Source organism: Melospiza melodia, chromosome 8 (assembly GCF_035770615.1).
Source record: "Melospiza melodia melodia isolate bMelMel2 chromosome 8, bMelMel2.pri, whole genome shotgun sequence".
NCBI lineage: Eukaryota > Metazoa > Chordata > Aves > Passeriformes > Passerellidae > Melospiza > Melospiza melodia.
In genome coordinates, this window is record NC_086201.1 from 18,565,775 (window position 1) to 18,585,522 (window position 19,748).

The 19,748-nt window shown below is 35.1% G+C and overlaps 1 protein-coding gene across 3 annotated transcripts in view; it reads right to left on the reverse strand.

Annotated features, from left to right (window-relative positions):
- The window catches only part of LOC134421302 (sodium channel protein type 2 subunit alpha-like), a 42,924-nt gene extending 23,541 nt beyond the window's left edge, over positions 1-19,383 (reverse strand). The window contains exons 1-15 of one of the 3 annotated variants that reach the window (XM_063162046.1): positions 19,064-19,383; positions 17,310-17,428; positions 15,916-16,005; positions 14,935-15,063; positions 14,402-14,493; positions 13,114-13,350; positions 12,034-12,097; positions 10,763-10,904; positions 9,734-9,940; positions 8,630-8,920; positions 7,606-7,986; positions 5,970-6,102; positions 4,906-5,144; positions 2,929-3,102; positions 1,767-2,123 (exon numbers count right to left, since the gene is read on the reverse strand). In XM_063162046.1, the coding sequence (XP_063018116.1) occupies positions 1,767-2,123; positions 2,929-3,102; positions 4,906-5,144; positions 5,970-6,102; positions 7,606-7,986; positions 8,630-8,920; positions 9,734-9,940; positions 10,763-10,904; positions 12,034-12,097; positions 13,114-13,350; positions 14,402-14,493; positions 14,935-15,063; positions 15,916-16,005; positions 17,310-17,428; positions 19,064-19,336 (2,928 nt within the window). In that variant the 5' untranslated portion in view covers positions 19,337-19,383. Of the gene's footprint in view, positions 1-1,766; positions 2,124-2,928; positions 3,103-4,905; positions 5,145-5,969; positions 6,103-7,605; positions 7,987-8,629; positions 8,921-9,733; positions 9,941-10,762; positions 10,905-12,033; positions 12,098-13,113; positions 13,351-14,210; positions 14,303-14,401; positions 14,494-14,934; positions 15,064-15,915; positions 16,006-17,309; positions 17,429-19,063 lie in introns of those variants that run through there. The other 2 variants (XM_063162044.1, XM_063162045.1) reach the window with 2 other exon arrangements.
- Between the last annotated feature and the right edge of the window lie 365 nt (positions 19,384-19,748).

Consider the following 19,748-nt stretch of genomic DNA (forward strand, 5'->3'; position numbering starts at 1 on the left):
TTTTCATCTACATGCTTATTATGAACACATTATAAACACAGGCTTTGTGTTTTCATCTACAGTAACGATTCTGAAAGTACACAGTAAATAAAATGCAAATGCAATTTAAGTAAAATACCTTCCCTATACCTCAACAGAGGGGATTTTGTGGCTTTACATTGCTTTTGTTTGTAGAAGGTCAGAAATTAATGATTCTTTGGCACTGTCTGAAGAGATTCAACATGTTTAGCTTTCTGGCAAATCACAGCACTCTGATCTATGCAGGAAACAGATTTTCTATGTGCTGGTCCAAACACACACAAATAATTTTTGTGTATGCAACTTAAAAAATGAGGAATGCACCCTGCCTTTCAATGCCCAAGTCATCCTTTTCCCACAACAAGACAAAACATAGAACACGCATCAGTCACAAAAGCCCAGAGGTTACCAGGAACTCAAATGCCAAAGCAGCAGAGTACCAGCTCTTAAAATCTTGAAATTAGCTCTCCCATCAGCTTGGAATGCAAGATGATAAAATATTTTAGGAATACATAAAGACAAATGGACAAAACAGCCATGAACATACAGCAGGGATGTGTGCTCATGTAAGAAGTTTTCCCAGAGCTATGGAATAAAATCAGAATATAGTAAACACTGTGGAAATATTCACATAGGTGGATACTTCATCCCACAAAATTCAATCTTCTGGTATAGAAAACTACTTATGGAGTTTAATCAAACAACTTCATTATAAGACAATAGATTAATAGAAAATCCTGAAGCAAGTGGCTGTGCAACTAGAAGCAGGGCTGTCTTAAAGATACTTACCTGACTCCTCTCAGAAATTTTATTCTTAAAGAACATGCACAGGATGGCTAATTTAAAATCTCCTCTGCTACAGAAAATAACTTAAAGCAGAGATGTTTAATAACAGAGGGAATGAGAAAAGTGGTGCAATAGGGAGAGCATATAATGTCTTAAATACTGGTGAGTTAAAAAATATAAATAAAACATTTAAAAAGAGAAATTTATATAAACTAGTGCAAATCTGATGCTTTCCTCTGAAAAAGAAAAATGCAGATATAATACAGGCCATGTCAGAAATATCTGTAGAAAGCACTTATGAAATAGCAAGCAAAAAAGTGAAGCAGCAAAAGAAAACCTGAAGTAATTGAAGCTGGGATTTTTCCTGCATAACAACTTTCCTTCTAATTCAAGTTTCCTTACTCCATTTGTGTAAAATGCTGGTGGTGCAGCAAGCAGGTCTCAAAATGGCATATGCTTCAGAGTCTTAAGAATGCAATAGCAGTCATTTAGACAGGAGAGATCAGAAGATGATTTACAGAAAGGCCCAATAACCTGCCTAAGTGTGTGATTGGAAGCAAGGACTAAATGGATTAGGGAGAAAAGGCCCTGCTATATCCTCTTCTGCAAATAGGAAACTTCCACTCTGGATGTCCAACACTGAGGGTGCCCTTACTCTTCTCTCCCACTCTAGGTAAGCAGGAGTAGCCCACAACACCCTGAGCACCTGGAGCTGCACGCTCTCACCCACATCCTCTGAACTGCACTCTGGACCCGGCAGGGTTCATCCTCCAAGCCGAGGACTCTAGATAGGACCAGAAATCTAACAAACAGAAAACTCCATTTCAAAACCCACACTCATAACAAATCCAGACAATAAAATAATATTTAAAAATCACATTAAATAATACTTTTATAATTAATTTCTGGTTCTCTTACCTCTCATATTCTAAATGAATTGTAAAATTGCTTTGACTACATACCACTAGGTTTCCAATCACCATGACCATCATGAAAACAATAAGGCACATGGCTTGGCCTGCAACCTCCATGCAGTCCCACATGGTTTCTATCCATTCCCCACACAGCACTCGGAACACAATCAGGAAAGAGTGGAAAAAGTCGTGCATGTGCCAGCGAGGGAGCACACAGTCACTGGAGATCTTGCAGACGCACTCCTTGTAGCTCTTCCCAAAGAGCTGCATCCCAACCACAGCGAAAATGAACACAATGATGGCCAGCACCAGGGTCAGGTTCCCCAGAGCCCCCACTGAGTTGCCAATAATCTTTATCAGCATATTTAGAGTTGGCCAAGATTTTGCCAATTTGAAAACTCGCAACTGGAAAAAAAAATACAGGGATTATTAGCAATAGTTACAAAAATGTAATAGAGGTAGCAGTGTGTTACAAACTAGTGACTCTCAGCAAGAGCAAAAAGAAAAACCACAACATGATTCCAACAACAATAACTTCCATAGCATTTCATGAAACCCACACTTTTAAAATGTAATAAAATTTAGACATTGTTTTTTTTCCCCCTGTGTTTTTTTGGTTTTTTTTTTTTTTTTTTGTAGTGTTTTGCTTGTTTGTTTCAGCATATTTATGCTTTTCCACATGAAAGAAAGAGCACACTAGTTGTATTTGTTCAGACAGTGGATTCTGAATACATACACTTCGGATATTACATGTAGAAACAAAAATATTTTTCTAATAAAATAAAGATTTTTTTTTTGCTAAGGGGAAAAGAAAAATCAATCTTCTTAAAATTTATTAAACCCATGAATTTTTTAATTCCTACATTTTAAAAGAACACCTCTAGCCTTCTTGCTATTTCCAGACATGAAAGCCAACAAGACTAAAAAGTTTTCTACTTCTCAATATACTCTAAAAAAATTGTACATTTCACTAAACTTTACTCATTCATGTTTAAACAATTACAATAAAATTACAGCTCTTTCCCCTTAAAAAATAATTGCTTCTGAACAGTAAAACAGCACACAGTATTCAATGATAAATAATTTTTAAAACAACCTGCAGATATACCCTGTGTCAATTACTAAAAAGTATACTAAAAGGTGTCTTATTTATATGAACAGAGTTGAAATACAAACATAATTCAGTAATTAATGCAGATGTATTATTTACCAATCGGAATGACCGGAGAACGGATAATCCATCCACGTTTGACAAAAAAAGCTCCACCAAACTAAGAGTAACTATAAAACTATCAAAAATATTCCAGCCAACTTGGAAATAATTAAAAGGATGCATGGCAATTATCTTGAGAACCATTTCTGCTGCAAAAATTCCAGTAAAAACCTGAAGAAAAAAGCATTACTGTTACTTTATGGATGAATATGAAGAAGTTGAACCCACTGAAAAAGAACAACTGAAGTAAGAAGTAGCATCCCTCTTACAGCAGGATGTCACTAAGTAAAATTATCACAAACTGAACCCCAGAGAGAAGGTAAGTAGCGACATCAAAAAGAGCTCCAGCATAAATATGTAACATCAGTTAAAGCTAAGGTACATACTGAAGAATAAGCTACTCCTAAAAGGCTTCAGTTTGCTCCTTTTATCTGCCATCTATCAAATTAAATCTAATTAAAGGAACTTTCCCCAGCAAGATAATGCACTTGCTCTTGCCAGAATGGAAGCTGCTTTAACAAAGGTGTGTGGGAAAACGTGAATTGGTCATAAATTGGAGTGACGTACCATTAACAAAGTCTATAGAACAACTCAAAAGTAAGCTTATCTTCTCTAACGGCCAAAAAAAAGCTCAATTATGCCAAGGCTTGAGTAAGTAAAACTCCTTTCTGACTCTGAATGCCTCTGACATCTTCTGAAGCAGCAGGCAAACCACACCTCTGAAATAAATTCATTGTATTTACTATAGATGTATGACCACCAGTACAAAACTGCATAAATTGCTATCATTCATGAGAAAGATCAAAAAAAGTTCAAAAAAGTCAGGAGCATTTTACAGTCTCTAAAATGCAGAGCTACAGAGTCCAAAAAGGAAGAAAGCAACTGCTGATACCATACCAATGTCATAGAGGCATACAGATTGACTGGGAGCACACACAAATTCCTGGCATGAAGGAACACTTACGCTCACACATACTAAACTACTCCATTACATAGGAAAGGTAGTAGGAATGGGAGTTTTCTGGGTAAAACATACAAACACAATCACAAGACAGCTCTCTGAAACAGTTACTGATGCTCATCTATTTGTCTGCCTTATCTTTTCCTCAAAGGCATCCTGCATGTATTTTAAACAGCAACATGAGATATTTCTCTTGTACAGATAAGGATCTCTAATTCCAGGTTAAGGTGAAAAAAGTGAAATATATCCATATTGGATAAAAAAAAATCAGCATATAATTTAAATGCTGATACTTTGACTCTTTAAGTCTGAGTATGTTACCAACATGTATTAGAATTTCACATATTCCAATAACCAAATTGTTTTATTATTTTTCTAGATCATATTCACCAGAATAACCACTTAGAATAAGCATAGGTTAAGAAGTATAACATACCTGTATTATTGCTTTTATAAACCAAAATAAAGCTACCTCACCAAACCCAACTCACACACTGTGTCCACTAAGGAACAAAACTCAGCTGTACCAACAGATACTCTTAGAATAAGTCACACATTCTTTGCCTTCCAAATTGTTATGGTCCAATCAAATAAATGGTCTTCAAGAAAATCAACACATAGTAATAGCAGTGAAAAATAATAATAGAAATTAGCATTCAGCTCTTTTTTTGTTGTCAATGGTACTTACACTAAAAAGGATCTAACTTGACTCCTACTTATTTTTGTAATACTAAACAAAAACATGTCAGATTTCCTTCAGTTTCATGTAATTCAAACTCTGGCTTTTGGAAACTCTATTGAAGAAGTTGTAATACAGAAGACAAAATTTAAGATGCAACACCTCTCAAATACTCTTATATACAATATATTCCAAATGGTATTTTTAGACTATTTTTAGTACAGTTAAACCTTTAATATTTATTTTATGGGATGACAAAAACTATAAAAGCAATTCTATTCCAAAGAGAAATCAGGTTCCACCAGTATAAAATTTTATAGATTGAAGGACTTACCAGATTTCCTACTGTAAGTACAGTCTCAAACTGGTTAGTCATTGGATAATGTTCCATGGCCATAAATAATGTGTTTAAAACTATGCAAACAGTAACAGCCAGATCAACAAATGGATCCATTACAATAAATTCAACTATACTCTTCACTTTTAACCAGGGCTCACAACAATCCCAAATCAAGAAAGTATGGGCAAACTTATCCCAGCAAGGTGGACATTTTTGTCTGGATCCTTCAAGTTCTGGAGAAAAAGAGAAATTTACAGTGAACAAGTTTTGGAGAATGTGAAAGTAATTTTTTATCTGGTTTTTCAAGTTTTAAACTTTATACCTGGAACCACTAAGGACACTTGGAGGAACATCCTCAGATTTCCAGGAACTTAATTTATTGTTTCTGACACAAAAGCTTTTAGAACACTTACAGAAAAACCTCAAGTGTTCTGAGCAAATACATTAAAAACATGTCTATTTTTAATAACATATGATCTTGTTTAAAAAAACACAAAAAGCCATAAGAATTATGCTTAAGATTAGGGATCTTTTTTTCAATAAAGCTTTCAACTTCAAAGTCCTTTTAAATGTCTAAGTACTTATTTTCAGGAAAAAATAACATTAATTTTAGCCTTAAAAGGGTTTTGAAAATTATTCAAGCTTTTTTCATTATTTTCACTAGTAGTCATTCCACTGTTCAAAGCAATCCTTGGACAAATTTTCTTCTCCTTATTAACTAAAGCCTGGCCTGGAATTTTCTCTAATATCTTTATGGTATGGTTAGTGGCAAATGTATCAAAAGGCATTTCTTCCAATAACTGCATTGCTAAACATGAATAACAGGCATAAAACACATACATAGTGCCCATTTTAATTACAATGAGTTTTCTACGTCAGCCTGCTTACCTGCTTCCTTTCTTTTTTCACTATGCGCATGCATTTTGTTTCCTGTAATTCAATTTATATATTTGCAATGACTACATATTTTTTTCTTCTCTATTTGTATTGTGGTATATAACTTTCAAGCAATCTAAGACTATGTCAAGAAAGTTCAAGTGTCTGCAGCTATAACATACCTTCCATTCTGTTTGTGATAACATCAGCTAGACTCATGGCCCTTTCCCTTAAATCGGGATCCTCCAGCAACTCCATTGGTATTTGATACGAACTTGTACGTCTGTTTTTCATTCCTATTTCTGTGGTAGTGCTCTAAAAAAAAAATAAAAATAAAAGGTGTGTAAATTAAATTCAACTTTAGAAATACTAGAAATACTGTGGATTTTTTTAAAATTTCTATTTTCATTATATACATCCAAATACAACTAATACTTTTAAAACGTTAAGAAAAACATTTGGATACTTAGTTCCCATACTTGCACTGCATTATACTCAAATAACATTACTCCACTTTAGACACCAATAAATTTTGGAGGGGGCTACAGCCAAGAAAACAAAGAAAGACTTGCAGAACTTGTGTAAAAACAATTCCCAGTTCCATACTTGCTCTACTAATATTTCCATTCTAAACTAGTTCATTCACAAGACCCTTCTAACAAGGGAATAATGCTAGGAAGATTCTGCAGCAACTATTCCATAAAATAGTTTTAAAGATCAGTTTTGATCTCTGTACCCATTCAAAACTTATTTAAATTATATTTTCTAAATTCAATCATTATCAACTCTGATTTATTTTATGAATTTCAACTGAAGTAACAGCATAGGTCTGACTTCATTGATCCCAAAAATAAATACATGTTTTTCATGACTTAATTTTAAAAAATGAAAGTTGTGTTCTAACTATAGTCTTGAGCACATCTCAGTTATGAAGAATTTTTGAATGCACAAGGATGGGTACAATTTTTTTTCAGTCCATTAAATAAATGCATTAAAATAAACATATAATAAACTGCAAGAAAATTATAACTGCAAGGCATCTGGCTGATAACTGCAAGGAAGCTAGCTCATGTACTTTCAGGTGCTATGATACACAGAAATTGACCAAAAAAATTTTAGTAAAATAATATTTTTAGGAAAAAACATGCAGATGTCTCTGCTCCATTCCCAAAGCAGACTGAGGGAAAAGGAAAAACAGAGCAGAATTAAAATGTTTTGTTGGTTTGGGGTTTTTGGTTTTTTTTTAATTATACCCTGATCCTAGGCAGTGAGCAACTCAGTCTTTGAAACCCAGGAGGAAAAAATGCTTTCAGGACTTTTAAGGCGTCAACATAATCTTTAAGACTATGCTATATTTGCACAATACCAAATGTATGAACAAATGCATATTACTGACTGCATATTTACTGCAGAATAATGCATATTACTGACTTTTCTTTACTAAGAAAAATACACTTAAAAGGAGACTAAAACCACAAAGAAAAAAAATTGAAATAATCTAATAATGTACAGGAAGCTTAGAGTTGGACATCCTATTTTGCACTCAAAAACAGATTTAGCAATGGAACATTACTAATCTGATTCATTAAGCAGATGTATTTACATCTTTTCTTTGCAGGTATGTAAAACTTACTGCTTTATTCTCTTTCATGCTTTAGCCTCTCACTTTTGACTAAATCACTTCAAACCCATTTCAACACAGTAAGATTCCAAAAGCATTCACAACTTCCCATCTATTTTCAAAGCAATAATTTTTGAAACATTGTCCATGCAATAAAGAAAGGACATGAAACCTGGAGTAATTTTAAACTTTCTTACATTGCCATCAGTCGATGGTTTATCTATTATCACTTCTGGCAGAAGTTGTCCAGTAGGAGACAACAGACCTGGTGGTCCATCCACCAAGGAAACCACTCCATTGCAATCCACAGTGCTGTGCATCTTCCCATTCACTGGGAAGACTGTCAGCCTTCGGGATGACCCACTGGCCTGGCTGATGTTGCTGCTGCGCCGCTCTGCGTGCCTGCGCGGCAGAAACAGAGACCCTCTCCTGCTCGAGTTATCCTCAAATGTGCTGTGCTCATCGTCAGCAAACTCATTTTCTGAGCCTCTCTCTCGTCCATCGCCTCTAAAACTGAACAGACTTGTTCTGCTACTAGGCCTGGGAGAAAACAGGGAGCCATGAACACTCAGCAAAGACTGCAAAGGAAACATAAAAAACGACCGTCTGAAGATTATAAGCATACAAAATTCATGTCTATGTACAAGAAAAACAATAATAATTTATATTCCCCTGGAATTTTTCAGTGTTATCTTAATACACTGCCTCAGGCTGGTCTCAAAGATGCATTACAGATGAAAGTCAACTGAATGGGTAAATTTACAGTGTACCTAAAATAATGACTGCAGAGAAAAAAAAATAACCTATATAAGGCCACTGTTTTTTCATGCTCTAAAGAGAAAAACCAAGCTTTACATAAACTCTCAATGATCCACAAAGATCATGCATTATGTTAAAAGATACCAATACCTTTAGTCTTCTACATTCGTACATTATACTTAATTATTCCTTTTATGAATTAAGAAGGCATTTCTATCTCAGATTAACTAGGAGAATGCAATACTGCTGTGCACGTTCAGGTCCTAAATAATAAAATGAGAGGCAACAAAACACTTTTTGAAGGTACACTTGAGAAAATAATACCAATTTACAGTTGATATTTAAGGGAATGCTACATTATTTTTACTTTGTTGCCTTACATTGCAAAGTTGCAGTGAAGTTTGTTGTATATGACAATAATCTCACAAATTCCAAAAATTACAATTGCATTACTCACAGTACCTGGTGGGATGATATAAATGGCTTCCCATAAGTTAGTCTGTTCCCATCAAAAGAAAAACGGAAACCTTTCTTTTTGATACTGCCATCTGATTCAGATTTTGGAAGCTTTTCATCCTTCATGTCATCCTCTTCTCCAGAGAGCTCTCTCTGCCTCCTTTTCTTCCTTCTATTTCTCCTTTCTTTGGCACTTTTTGAACTAAGCTTGGATGCATCTGAAGAACTATCTGAGGGTGCAGCATTCCCACTTTCACAGCTGTACTCAGTCATCTCTGCTGCAGCTGCTGCTATTGCCTGCCACAGCAATTATTTAACAAGATACTTTATAAATCACATCATTTTAAAAGAAAGATAATCTTATTCCTAAGATTTGTATCAAATTACATCTAGTAAACAGTGTATTTGGTTTTGTGCAAAGCTACAAATGAAATTCTGTAGTATGAATGGAATTTGAATGGAGTTCTACTTAGCACCCATGTCATGGAGTCAGCCCACATTGTCTACAGTCACAAAGTTCATTAGAAAATATTTGAAAATTATTAAATTTATTAATTATAGTGAATGCAACAGAAAACAAAAGAGCCAAACAGAGTCATACTTCCGCCTTTAATTATTTAGTAAACTAATCCTAGTTTTATTCTAAATTTTATTGTAATCCTAGCTTTTATTGTAAGTAGCTTCCTTAAGCTGCTTCCAGTCTTAGATTTGCTAGTAGCAGCACAAGTAGCAAAAATGAATCAGAAATTTATAGATGAAAATATTCTACACTCTAATCAAGGGTTGAAAAGTATCGAAATTATTTCTAAGATGAGAATTTGGAAAATCACCATGACAGTTTACAAGCTACTACCCCAAGATAACAGAGATTCATTTAAAACTATTATTCTGATTTGGATGCTACTCTTTGTTCTCAGTTCAGAAATTGATTACCACTTTAGATATTATATATTTTAAAAACAATAAAGAGGCATAGAAAAAGCAGTCTACAGTATTTGCAAGTTATGTTAAAGAATGGATTTTTTTAATATGTAAATTTATTATTGGTTCTGTTTTAACAAATAGCAGGCAAAGGAACACACTAAGGCCCAGATTCTTGATAGAAAATACCTGAGCTTCTTCTTGCTGCTTCCGCAGTTGTTCAAGCTTCAGTTTAAAGTCTGCCTCCCTCTGCTCTGCTTCAACAAGAGTTGCTTGATTTTGTTCTTCATAGGCCATGGCAACCACAGCCAAGATCAAGTTAATCAAATAGAAGGAACCCAGAAAAATCACCACAACAAAAAATATCATGTATGATTTGCCAACAGCTCGCAGTGTCTATAGGAGGAGAAGAGAAATCCAGCTGGTGAAGAAATGTATCACTTCTGCAGTTCCCAAGCATTAATGACTTTGAAAAGTTCAAAACTTAGTTGGTTTTCCTTCTGTAGTAAAATCATACTCGTTTTCTGAATTACAAAGTAATTGCAATTCAGAAACATAAATATAAAGGGAACATTCTTTTAGGTGAAAACCATGCCTAAGGATCATGCTGCTTTGGGACAAACCTCTTTCAATGCCTAATAATCTTGGGAAGTATGTGGGATCAGAGTTCTTAAGGTCAGTCACATATCACAGGTTGGATGCTTAGAATGCTTACCATGTATTAGCATGAGTTCTCTTTGAAACAAACAAATGATCTAAAAATGGCACAATTGGCTAGATAATGAGAAGATAGTATTTATTATAATTAACACATTTGCACACACCATATAATGAAAAGCTAGTGTAAGAATGTTAATTTGTATCAAGTCATGCATTCTAAGTTATAAAAATAGGACTAAGGGTACTGAAATTACATTTCAGGTTTTGCTGTCATTAAGTCTTTTTAAACTCAATATTGACTATTTTGAAAATATCATGAGGCACAAAATGAAATATACACTGCAAAAATTAAATTATGGACCAAAAAACCTTTCATGTGCCTCTTCAGAAATCATGTGAGATTCTGTATCAAGTGCCCACATCTGCTTAGTTTTGCAACTGAATTTGCTTCCTTTGATAAATGTTAACGGCTAACAATAGCAATGGTATGTAATACAAATAAGAACGATTGATTTGGGCCCAGTAATACATTGACCACAATTTTAAAAATACACTCACCAACTGATAAAGATTTTCCCAATAGTCCTGTGTCATCAGTCGAAACAGTGACAAGAAAGCCCAACTGAATGTGTCAAAGCTAGTATATCCATAGTTGGGGTTTTTACCAGCTTTCACACAGATAAACTCTTCTGGGCATTTACTAGAAGAGGGAAACAAAACAAAACAAAAGAGGCAAAACAATCCATACACAAATTTCATATAACACTATTTTAAAAAAATTATTGTTTCTTGAGCTTCTTATGAGGCTTACTCTGTGGATGGTGCTGCTATTTATGGCTTAAAACAATTCAAAGATTAGTGAGGAAATTAAAAGTCTGTTCTTTAAAAAATAATCCAGAGAGTAAACAAGTGATGACAATATTTCCTTCTATTATCTTTCACAATTTTAAACAAAATAAAGTTTTTTATCAACAGTTTGATATTACCTCTGAAAATATCTCTTCAATGAAAATAATAAATGTACTTAACATAGATATTCCAATAGGTGGATACTTCCATGCAGGAAAAAGACAGCCAGCACACATATTTTATGCTTAACCTTGTCAGTGAGGCTGGCATACCAGATTTCTTGGCTTCTTCACATGAGCCTAATTAATAAATTCTATTAATTTGTCAAGAGCAAATAACCAGCACAAGGACACTTTTATCTCAATAAATTTTTCATATTGGTTTTGAGAGTAGGTGATGCAATCTTGATATCAAATGTAAGTACACTGTTTCAATTAGGACAGAAGAGCCTCTTGTCCCCAAAACCTCTATAGAAAAACACTGTGAAGATTTCTTTTCATGTACGTGTGCCTATTTGATGTGCATTTATACACGTAAACAAAATTATCTCATAGTTAGACACATGAGTTAAATGTTTACTAAAATAGTTTGAATATTTTAAAATTATTACCAACCAAAACCAAGGGATGGACTGATACTTCATAAGCATATAGAATGATATGATTTGGTTATTATATGATTGCTCTTTTAGGGTTGAGAAATGGCAGGAAACCCATGGCAAACAATGTTCTTAAGTCCTTCATAACACAAGGTCTACCAGCTACATGGAATTTTCCAGTTACATATGAGCTTTTAAAACAAATTTCCAGCAAAGTATTTTGTCATTTAACATTTTTATTCATTCAAGAGTCCAGCTGCTAGGAACCATGACCATATTATTATTAACCGTGACATTAGGTAACTAAATTATCTTTTTAAAGTTTAGATTGATATTTTTTACATGTTTAGACAGATAATATGTCATTTTCAGTGTACCTTACCCTGCATCTGAGCTATTGCCACAAAGCAGAAAATCCGTTGCTCCTTCTGGGCGGTAGAAATGACCTAAAGAAAAAATAGAAATAACATGTTTACAAATGAAAGGAGGTTGGGGTTTTGGGTTTTTTTTGTGAGGATGAATCTGTGTTCAAGTCATCAGGTTTTGAATGTTCATAATCTCCCATTAGTGTTTTCGAAACAGTGGGTTTAAATACTGGCAGAATCATATAACTGCTTGGGTTGGAAGTGACCTCAAAGATCTGTTTCCAAAACACCTGCCAGGGGCAGGAATGCCACTTAATAGATCGGGGCCCCATGCAACCTGGCCTTGGACACTTCCAGGGATGGGGCATCCACAGCTTCTCTGGGCAACAAAATAAAAATACATTGCAAAAATAAAGTCCTAGAACAATGTCTTTTTTATACCCTAAAGAGACAAAAAGAGCCTAAAAGAATGGGTTTTGTGAGGCCTTGAGAAGACCAGGGAGGGAGCAGGCAGGGAGGGAGATATGAGCAAAGATCTTTACTCTACCTGCAAGTATAACATGAAAGCTGTAATGAGGATGAAGCCTGACTCATCTCAGGAGCGTACTCCCGAAAGATAAGAGGCCACTAATCAAAGTTTGAGCATGGGAAATTCTGAAGTGATTTTCAAGAAAGTTTCTGTGAGACTGGTTGAATGCTGGCATATGCTGCCCAGAAGAAGCTGTGGCATCTCAATCCTTAGAGATGCTAAAAACTTGCCTGGAACAAGGGATTGAGCAGTCTGCTCTAACTGGACCTGCAGCTGAGCAGCAGTTGGTCTGGACTGTGGAGATCCTGTCCAACCCACATGATTCCATGACCCTAAAACTAACCTAAACCACTACATACATCTCTAAGTGCAGTTAAAGGAAAGAGCAATCACGTCAGCATGAGTTCAGGATGCAATATACACAGATTCCTATTCTTTGCCAGCCAATTTCACTGGGTTTTTTTAATCTTTAGCCGGCAGTTTAAAACAGGCTAAAGAGAACATATTATCTTGTGATTGTGTCTTGGTTTACATACAAATTTTAGCAAATTACAAAAGTATTTCTTACTTTCGTCATTAATGTATGCATCCCAGTTCAATTCTGTATCATTAAAGTATGGAACTACATGTGTTTCAAAGGCTGTTGAATTTTTTGATGGCCAGAACAGGCATTTATTCTTCAAGTTGCCCATGAACAGCTGCAGTCCTATCAGTGCAAATACACTCAGGCAAAACACAGTCAGGATCATCACATCCGAGAGCTTCTTCACAGACTGAATTAAGGCTCCAACAATAGTCTTCAGGCCTGCAAACAGAGGCAGATTTTTATTATAATATTAAATATTTAACTAAGCTAAAATGCAATCTAACCAATCTAGTCTCCAAGACACTACTAAATACCATGCACAGCTTAAATAAAACAGTCTTAAAACATTTTCCAAAGGAAAAGCTACCGACAAGTTTCATCATTCCTGAAAAATAATTTGAAAATATGAATGGGAATGAATGGCATACATTCCAAAGCACCTGCTCTTCAAACCAAGAGCTTTGAATTCATGCTCTCTATACATGTACACTACATCTAAAGAAAACAGTTTACTTTATTTTCTTTTTGATGCCTCTTGCTCCAAACCTCTGCCAGTATTCTATTACAATACACAACATTTGGTTCTATAACAGCAAACAAAGAGACCACAATTTTATTTCAGTAGCAATTTTAATGTCTGCATTCTAATGCTTCATCTTCTCTTGGAGGTGGGGTTTGGTGAAGATCGGCATCATAAGATAATAATTACATCATGCAATCCCCATGCTACTCATTATTATCTTATTCCTCTGTCAGAAATTCAACTTTTACAAAACTCTAAAATTTTCAATCCCAAATGTCTTTCATAAATATGTATATGCAACATTCACATTAAAAAGACTTAATTTTGATCCTTAATGTGGGAGAGAAAATTTGAAATTATTAAATGGAGGAATATACAGGCTATGCAAATGAGTTCTTCATGCAATTGACTATTAAACTCTGAGGCTGACTGTTTTACAGAATTAGAAAATGAAATTAAATTGAAATTAAGACAAAATCCTGGATGTTTCTGTTAAAAACATGAGTTCAGCTTCTGTTCAGTTTCAGTCAGCCTCAGTGTTTAACCTCGCTCTCACCTGGAATGACTGATATTGTTTTCAAAACTCGGAGAACTCTGAATGTTCTCAACGCTGAGACATTGCCCAGGTCCACAAACTCTGTCACATATCTGTAGTGAGGGATTCCACACACAAACACAATGACAGCACACACAAAATTAAATAGAGGTGATGTAGAGTGTCTACTATTTTACACAGTTACTTCTTACCTGGAATTACAGAAATAGTTTTCAAAGCTCTCAATACTCTGAAAGTTCGAAGAGCTGAAAGATTGCCTAGGTTTACAAATTCTGTTATATACCTGTAGGATTAAATCACAGTTATTCAGAATTGAGGCAGAGCTTATACTACTTACCTGGACCTGAAATCCAGAAACCCTGGGGCTTTTTTTTTTTTTAAGGAATAAATTAAAGACTTGCATTCATATTTTCACGTTTCAATTAAGTTTTCCCTAAGAAATTCACCCTTAAGATTTACTATTAACTGCAAATTTAAAACGAAACCTATAGACCTGCTTTTGTTTTTAAAATCCTATTTTAAATTGATTGTTAGTGGTATCCTCTGTACTGTGGAATAGTCCACTAGTTCTGCTATGTGCTACACTAGTGTAAAATATTCTAGTGGAAATACTTGAAGCTCAATCCAGCCACAAGTAATTTAATATGAACTAATATAAGCCAACCAAACTATTACAGATTCAAAAAGCTTGGTTATTTAACTTTAAAAAATATTATATACTTACGCAAAGGAAATGACAACAAAATCAAGCCAGTTCCAGGGGTCACGAAGGCACGTAAAATCATTTATACAGAAGCCTCTTGCAAAGACTTTTACTAGAAATTCAAAAGTATAAATTCCAGTGAAAGTGTACCTATGAGAAAACATGCAAGCAAAAGTTAGAGATTGTTGTGTTGTTCAGTGATACACCATGAGCATACAGGAAATAAACTCAAACCCAGTAATTAGTACACGCACTGAACACAAGTTATAAACTCACATAAAGTATGACTGGTTTTCCACCATTCTTTTGTGAGATAATAGGATTAGACTTTTTCATTTTGTCAGAAAAATATTTTTGCAGTTTATAGCACATAAGATTTTTTAATTTCAGCACTAATAATGATAACCATGAATAACATGGAAAAAATTTTTTTGTTCAAATAACATTTGAGCATGGTTGCCACATCAGAAATAAAGTCCATGGGCAAGTAAAACCTAGTACTTACTGAAGGTGCTTTACAGTTGACCATGTAGACTTAAGAATGATAAACAATAATCCTCAGCAGAGGTATTTGCTTTAAAGAGTGGGTGTGTCCCATAATTAGATTTTGCTACACAAAATGAAGGTGTTTCGGAGGGGCTATGGAAAGCATTTTCCACACTGAAAAGCAGTAGTTTTGGGTGGAATGACCGATTTCTTTTTTTCTTCTTTTAATGAAAAAGAACAGCTCAGGAAGGAGAATGCATGAAAACACTGCTTGTATGAACGTTCTGAGGAAATGTATTTATCAGCATTTTGTTCAGAGAAAAAGGTTAACAATGTCACAGCTTCCTTCCTTCGCAGAGCTTGCAGGACTGTGCTGCTTTGGGATGATCAGACTCCAAGCAGGAAAAAGTGGATACTGGTATTACACAAGTAAGTGAAACTGCATGGTCTAGCTCTTAATTTGCTTTTCATTTTTAAAGCATTTTAAAAATTATTAGACTTTTTAAGTATACTTACTCTACATATTTTGCCCATTCTGGAAGATTTCTCCATGTCATTAATACACAATTTGCCAAAATAGTGAGCATAATGACCTTGTTGAACAATGTTGACTGTAGTTAAGGAACATACCCCTTTTAAAAGCCAAATTTGCGTAACACAACATACAAGGAATTGACCAGGACATAGAATACTGACAACACATATAATACAAATCAGTTTACTATCACCAGCAATGTCATAAATAATGCAAAGACATTTCACAAGAATGATGGTTATACACCTATCACAGAATCATTTAGGTTGGAAAAGACTGCTGAGGCCACCAAATTCAACTTTTGACCCTTGACTAGTCAACTAGACCATACGTGCCACATCTAGTCACTTCCTGAACACCTCCAGAGATAGTGAGTCTACCACTTCCCTTGGAAGTCAATTCCAATGCTTGACAACCTCTTTTGTGAAGAAATTCCTCCTGATGTCTAACATGGACTTCCCCTGGTGCAGCTTGAGGCCAGTTCCTCTTGTCCTGTCACTGGTTACCTGGGAGAAGAGCCTGCCCCCCACTTGGCAACACCCTCCTTCCAGCGAGTTGTAGACAGCAGTAAGGTCCCTCTGAGCCTCCTCTTCTCCAGGCTAAACACTCCCAGCTCCCTCAGCAGCTCCTCCTAGGACTCACACCCTTCGCCAGCTTTGCTGCCCTTCTCTGGACCTGTTCCAGCACCTCAATGTCCTCTCTGAATTGCTGTGCCCAGAACTGGACACAGCACCCAAGGTGTGACCTCACCAGTGCTGAGTACAGGGGGACAGTCATTGTCCCAGCCTTGCTGGCCACACTATTCCTGACACAGGCCAGGATTGCCCCTGGCTTTCTTGGCCACCTGGGCATGCACTGGCTCATGTTCAGCTGCTGTTGACCAGCACCCCAAGCCCTTTCCCACCGGGCAACTTTCCAGCCACCCTGCCCCCAGCCTGTAGCACTGCATGAGTCAATTTGAAGTCAATTTGTAGGATCCAGCACTTGGTCATGTTGAACCTCATGCTCTTGGTCTGGCCCATCCATGCAACCTGTCCAGGTCCCTCCACTTTTCCTGCCCTCCAGCAGATCAACACTCCCACACAACTTGGTGATATCCACAAACTTACCAAGGGTACACTCGCCCCCGCCATCCAGATCATCCATAAAGATTTTAGACAGGGTTGGGTTCAATACTGCATCTTAGGGAACTCTACTAATGACTTCTCATCTGGATTTAATCAGCAGGTTAAGTGACTAATCTTAGCTCAGATTGATTTTGAAAGAATAATTTTTTTTGGCAGGAATACATTCAAACACTAAATCAAAACGCCTAGTATTAACATTAGTAATATTAATCAGTAAGCATTTTTAACAAACCACTTGAAAAGGATATGAATGAACCAAAATCTTAATAGCTAGTCTTCTAGTGATATTGAAAGGAGATAAAAGGTACAAGGCAGGTGTGGCACTGAACCTGTGGATTGTCTTCGCTTTATCCAGTACTATAAATGTCTTTAAAAAACAGACAAAAAGGGCATGAGGGTAGTGGGTTAGGAAATTAAGGATTTTAGAAACCTTGTCATAATACAGGCTGCTTACACACATCTAAGTAGCTAAGTTTATTTTCAGTAGAATTGCAGAAGGAAATCACAGATTCTAAATTTTCATATGAGCAAAGAAAATGCTACGCCACACATTCTTTGTCTCTGTGCTCTTAAAATCTGCATTTCAGATTTTCTAGTATTAAGTAATTACATTAAAACTATAATTAAAAATATGACTTTTTAAATTTAAAGAAGCTCTTTTACTTGCATTTCAGAACAAAATTGGCAATGCAAAACAAAGCACCTAAGTAACCATTTTTGAGACCTCACAAAGAACTATTTAAACATTCCAGCATGTTAAAACTGCTTTTGGGGGAGACATCCTTGACTTTTAAAATCCTTGGCTTTATTGCTTGTGCAACTGCTACTACCATAAATGTAATAATTTTTTATTTTAAATAGGAGACACAATGAAATGTTCATCTAATGAAATCTTAATTCAATCTACATTTAATGATTATTCTCCCAAAATCTATAATCTGGAAATAAGCAGGTTATAACACTGAATATTTCTGTTTTCCAATGACATTTAACTATAAAAGAAATAGGTCATTTGTCAATAGTGTTTGTGAAGTTAAGAGAACAAAAACTAAAACAACTAAAAAATCTGCATGATTATTAGTCTTCAACATTTTATACTAGAAAAAAACTGCTTTAATTAGGTTGTTTTTACTGATATAATACAGCTCTTTTGTTAAATTCCTATCTTGCAAGACACTATTTTTTTGATTATTGAGTACTTAATTTCAAAAACCTGTTCTATGGTTTTAATTCACAAGTCTTTTATTTAGTACACAATAAAATAGCCACTTGCTGCTTATTTTTTACTGCTTTTTTAATGTAAACTCAGTTTTGTATTCCTTCTTGACATCATTTCACTTCACATGCATATATAAAAATAACTTTCCTTCATCTGCACTTGCCAAAGTAAACACCTTGCTCTTTTCTTCCTTTTTATCAGTATATCTATAAATGAAACTGAATCAGTATATATCAATTTAGATTTTGTCATTGCCTGTAACACAGACCCAATACTGAAACACAAAAACTGGTTTAGTCTTTAAATTTTTTTTTTTTTTGTAAAACAAATATTTTTATGATATTTTCAGGAATGTTTGACAGTGATTGTTCTGTCATAAGACTGAGTGAGGATTTTGTCTAAACATGTCTGTAATAAACTAAATCTCAGGCATCATGTTTCTTACAAAAATCCAGAGAGCAGCCAGAGAGATGGAAAGTTTTCAAATGGTTCAGCATTAAATCAGATCTGCAGAGATTACAGGACATTTAATATAAAATCCATTAACTAAAATACCATAATATGAGACATTAAAAGAAAAGTGTCTTTTCTTTTCTCTTTTTAAAAAGCACAATTTTACCAAGAGTTACAGTTGTCTTTATAGAGAAATCAAAATAACTAACATAATAGCACCTACTGCATAATACTTCCAACCAGTGCCTCTGACCAACTCCCCAGCAGAGCATTTATCAGGTTGTAGTAAAACAGGAGTATCTAATTACATTCTTAGTACAAAACACTTACTTTTTTATTGATGTAATATGGGTCCAGGTCCTCCAGGGGTTCACACACCATTCCTGGAGGAATATCACCATAAATAAATGGCAGCGTCTTTCCTGCCTCTAAGTCATTATTTGGCTCTAGGTGATCTGCTTCATGACCAGCATCATCTGCAGGCTCCTCTTGGTGGCAATGAAATTTTTCATCAGCAATACGTTTTTCAATGGCTGCAAGAGATTCTTCAGTGAAATAGAAGAAGCTGTCAGGGCCTGGTGGTACCAGCATTGCCTGCGCCATCTTCTCATTCTGCAAGTTTTAAATGCTTTTAGGCTCTTGTGTAAGAAGATCCTAGGAGGACATGTAGGAGAAGGAAAGAAGAAACAGCAGGTCACACCACCAACAAAATCCCCAAATATAAGCTTTAGGCATAGTCAGAATCTGCCTCTTTTCTCTTTATAAAGCCCTGTAGCAAGAAATATTTCAAATAACAGTCAGATATTTAATAGAAAAGTAGCTACCCATGGCAAAGAGATAGAAGAAGTAAAGAAAATAATAAAAAAAGAAAAAAGATTAAATTCTCTTACAGTTTGTCAACTCAGGGTAATACATCACAACAAAAGAAGAAAAAATCTAACTTTTCCTGGCCTAACATTAAGTTACATTATTGTGAAAAAGTAAAAAGTGTTTCAGCACAGCTAATTATTGCAAT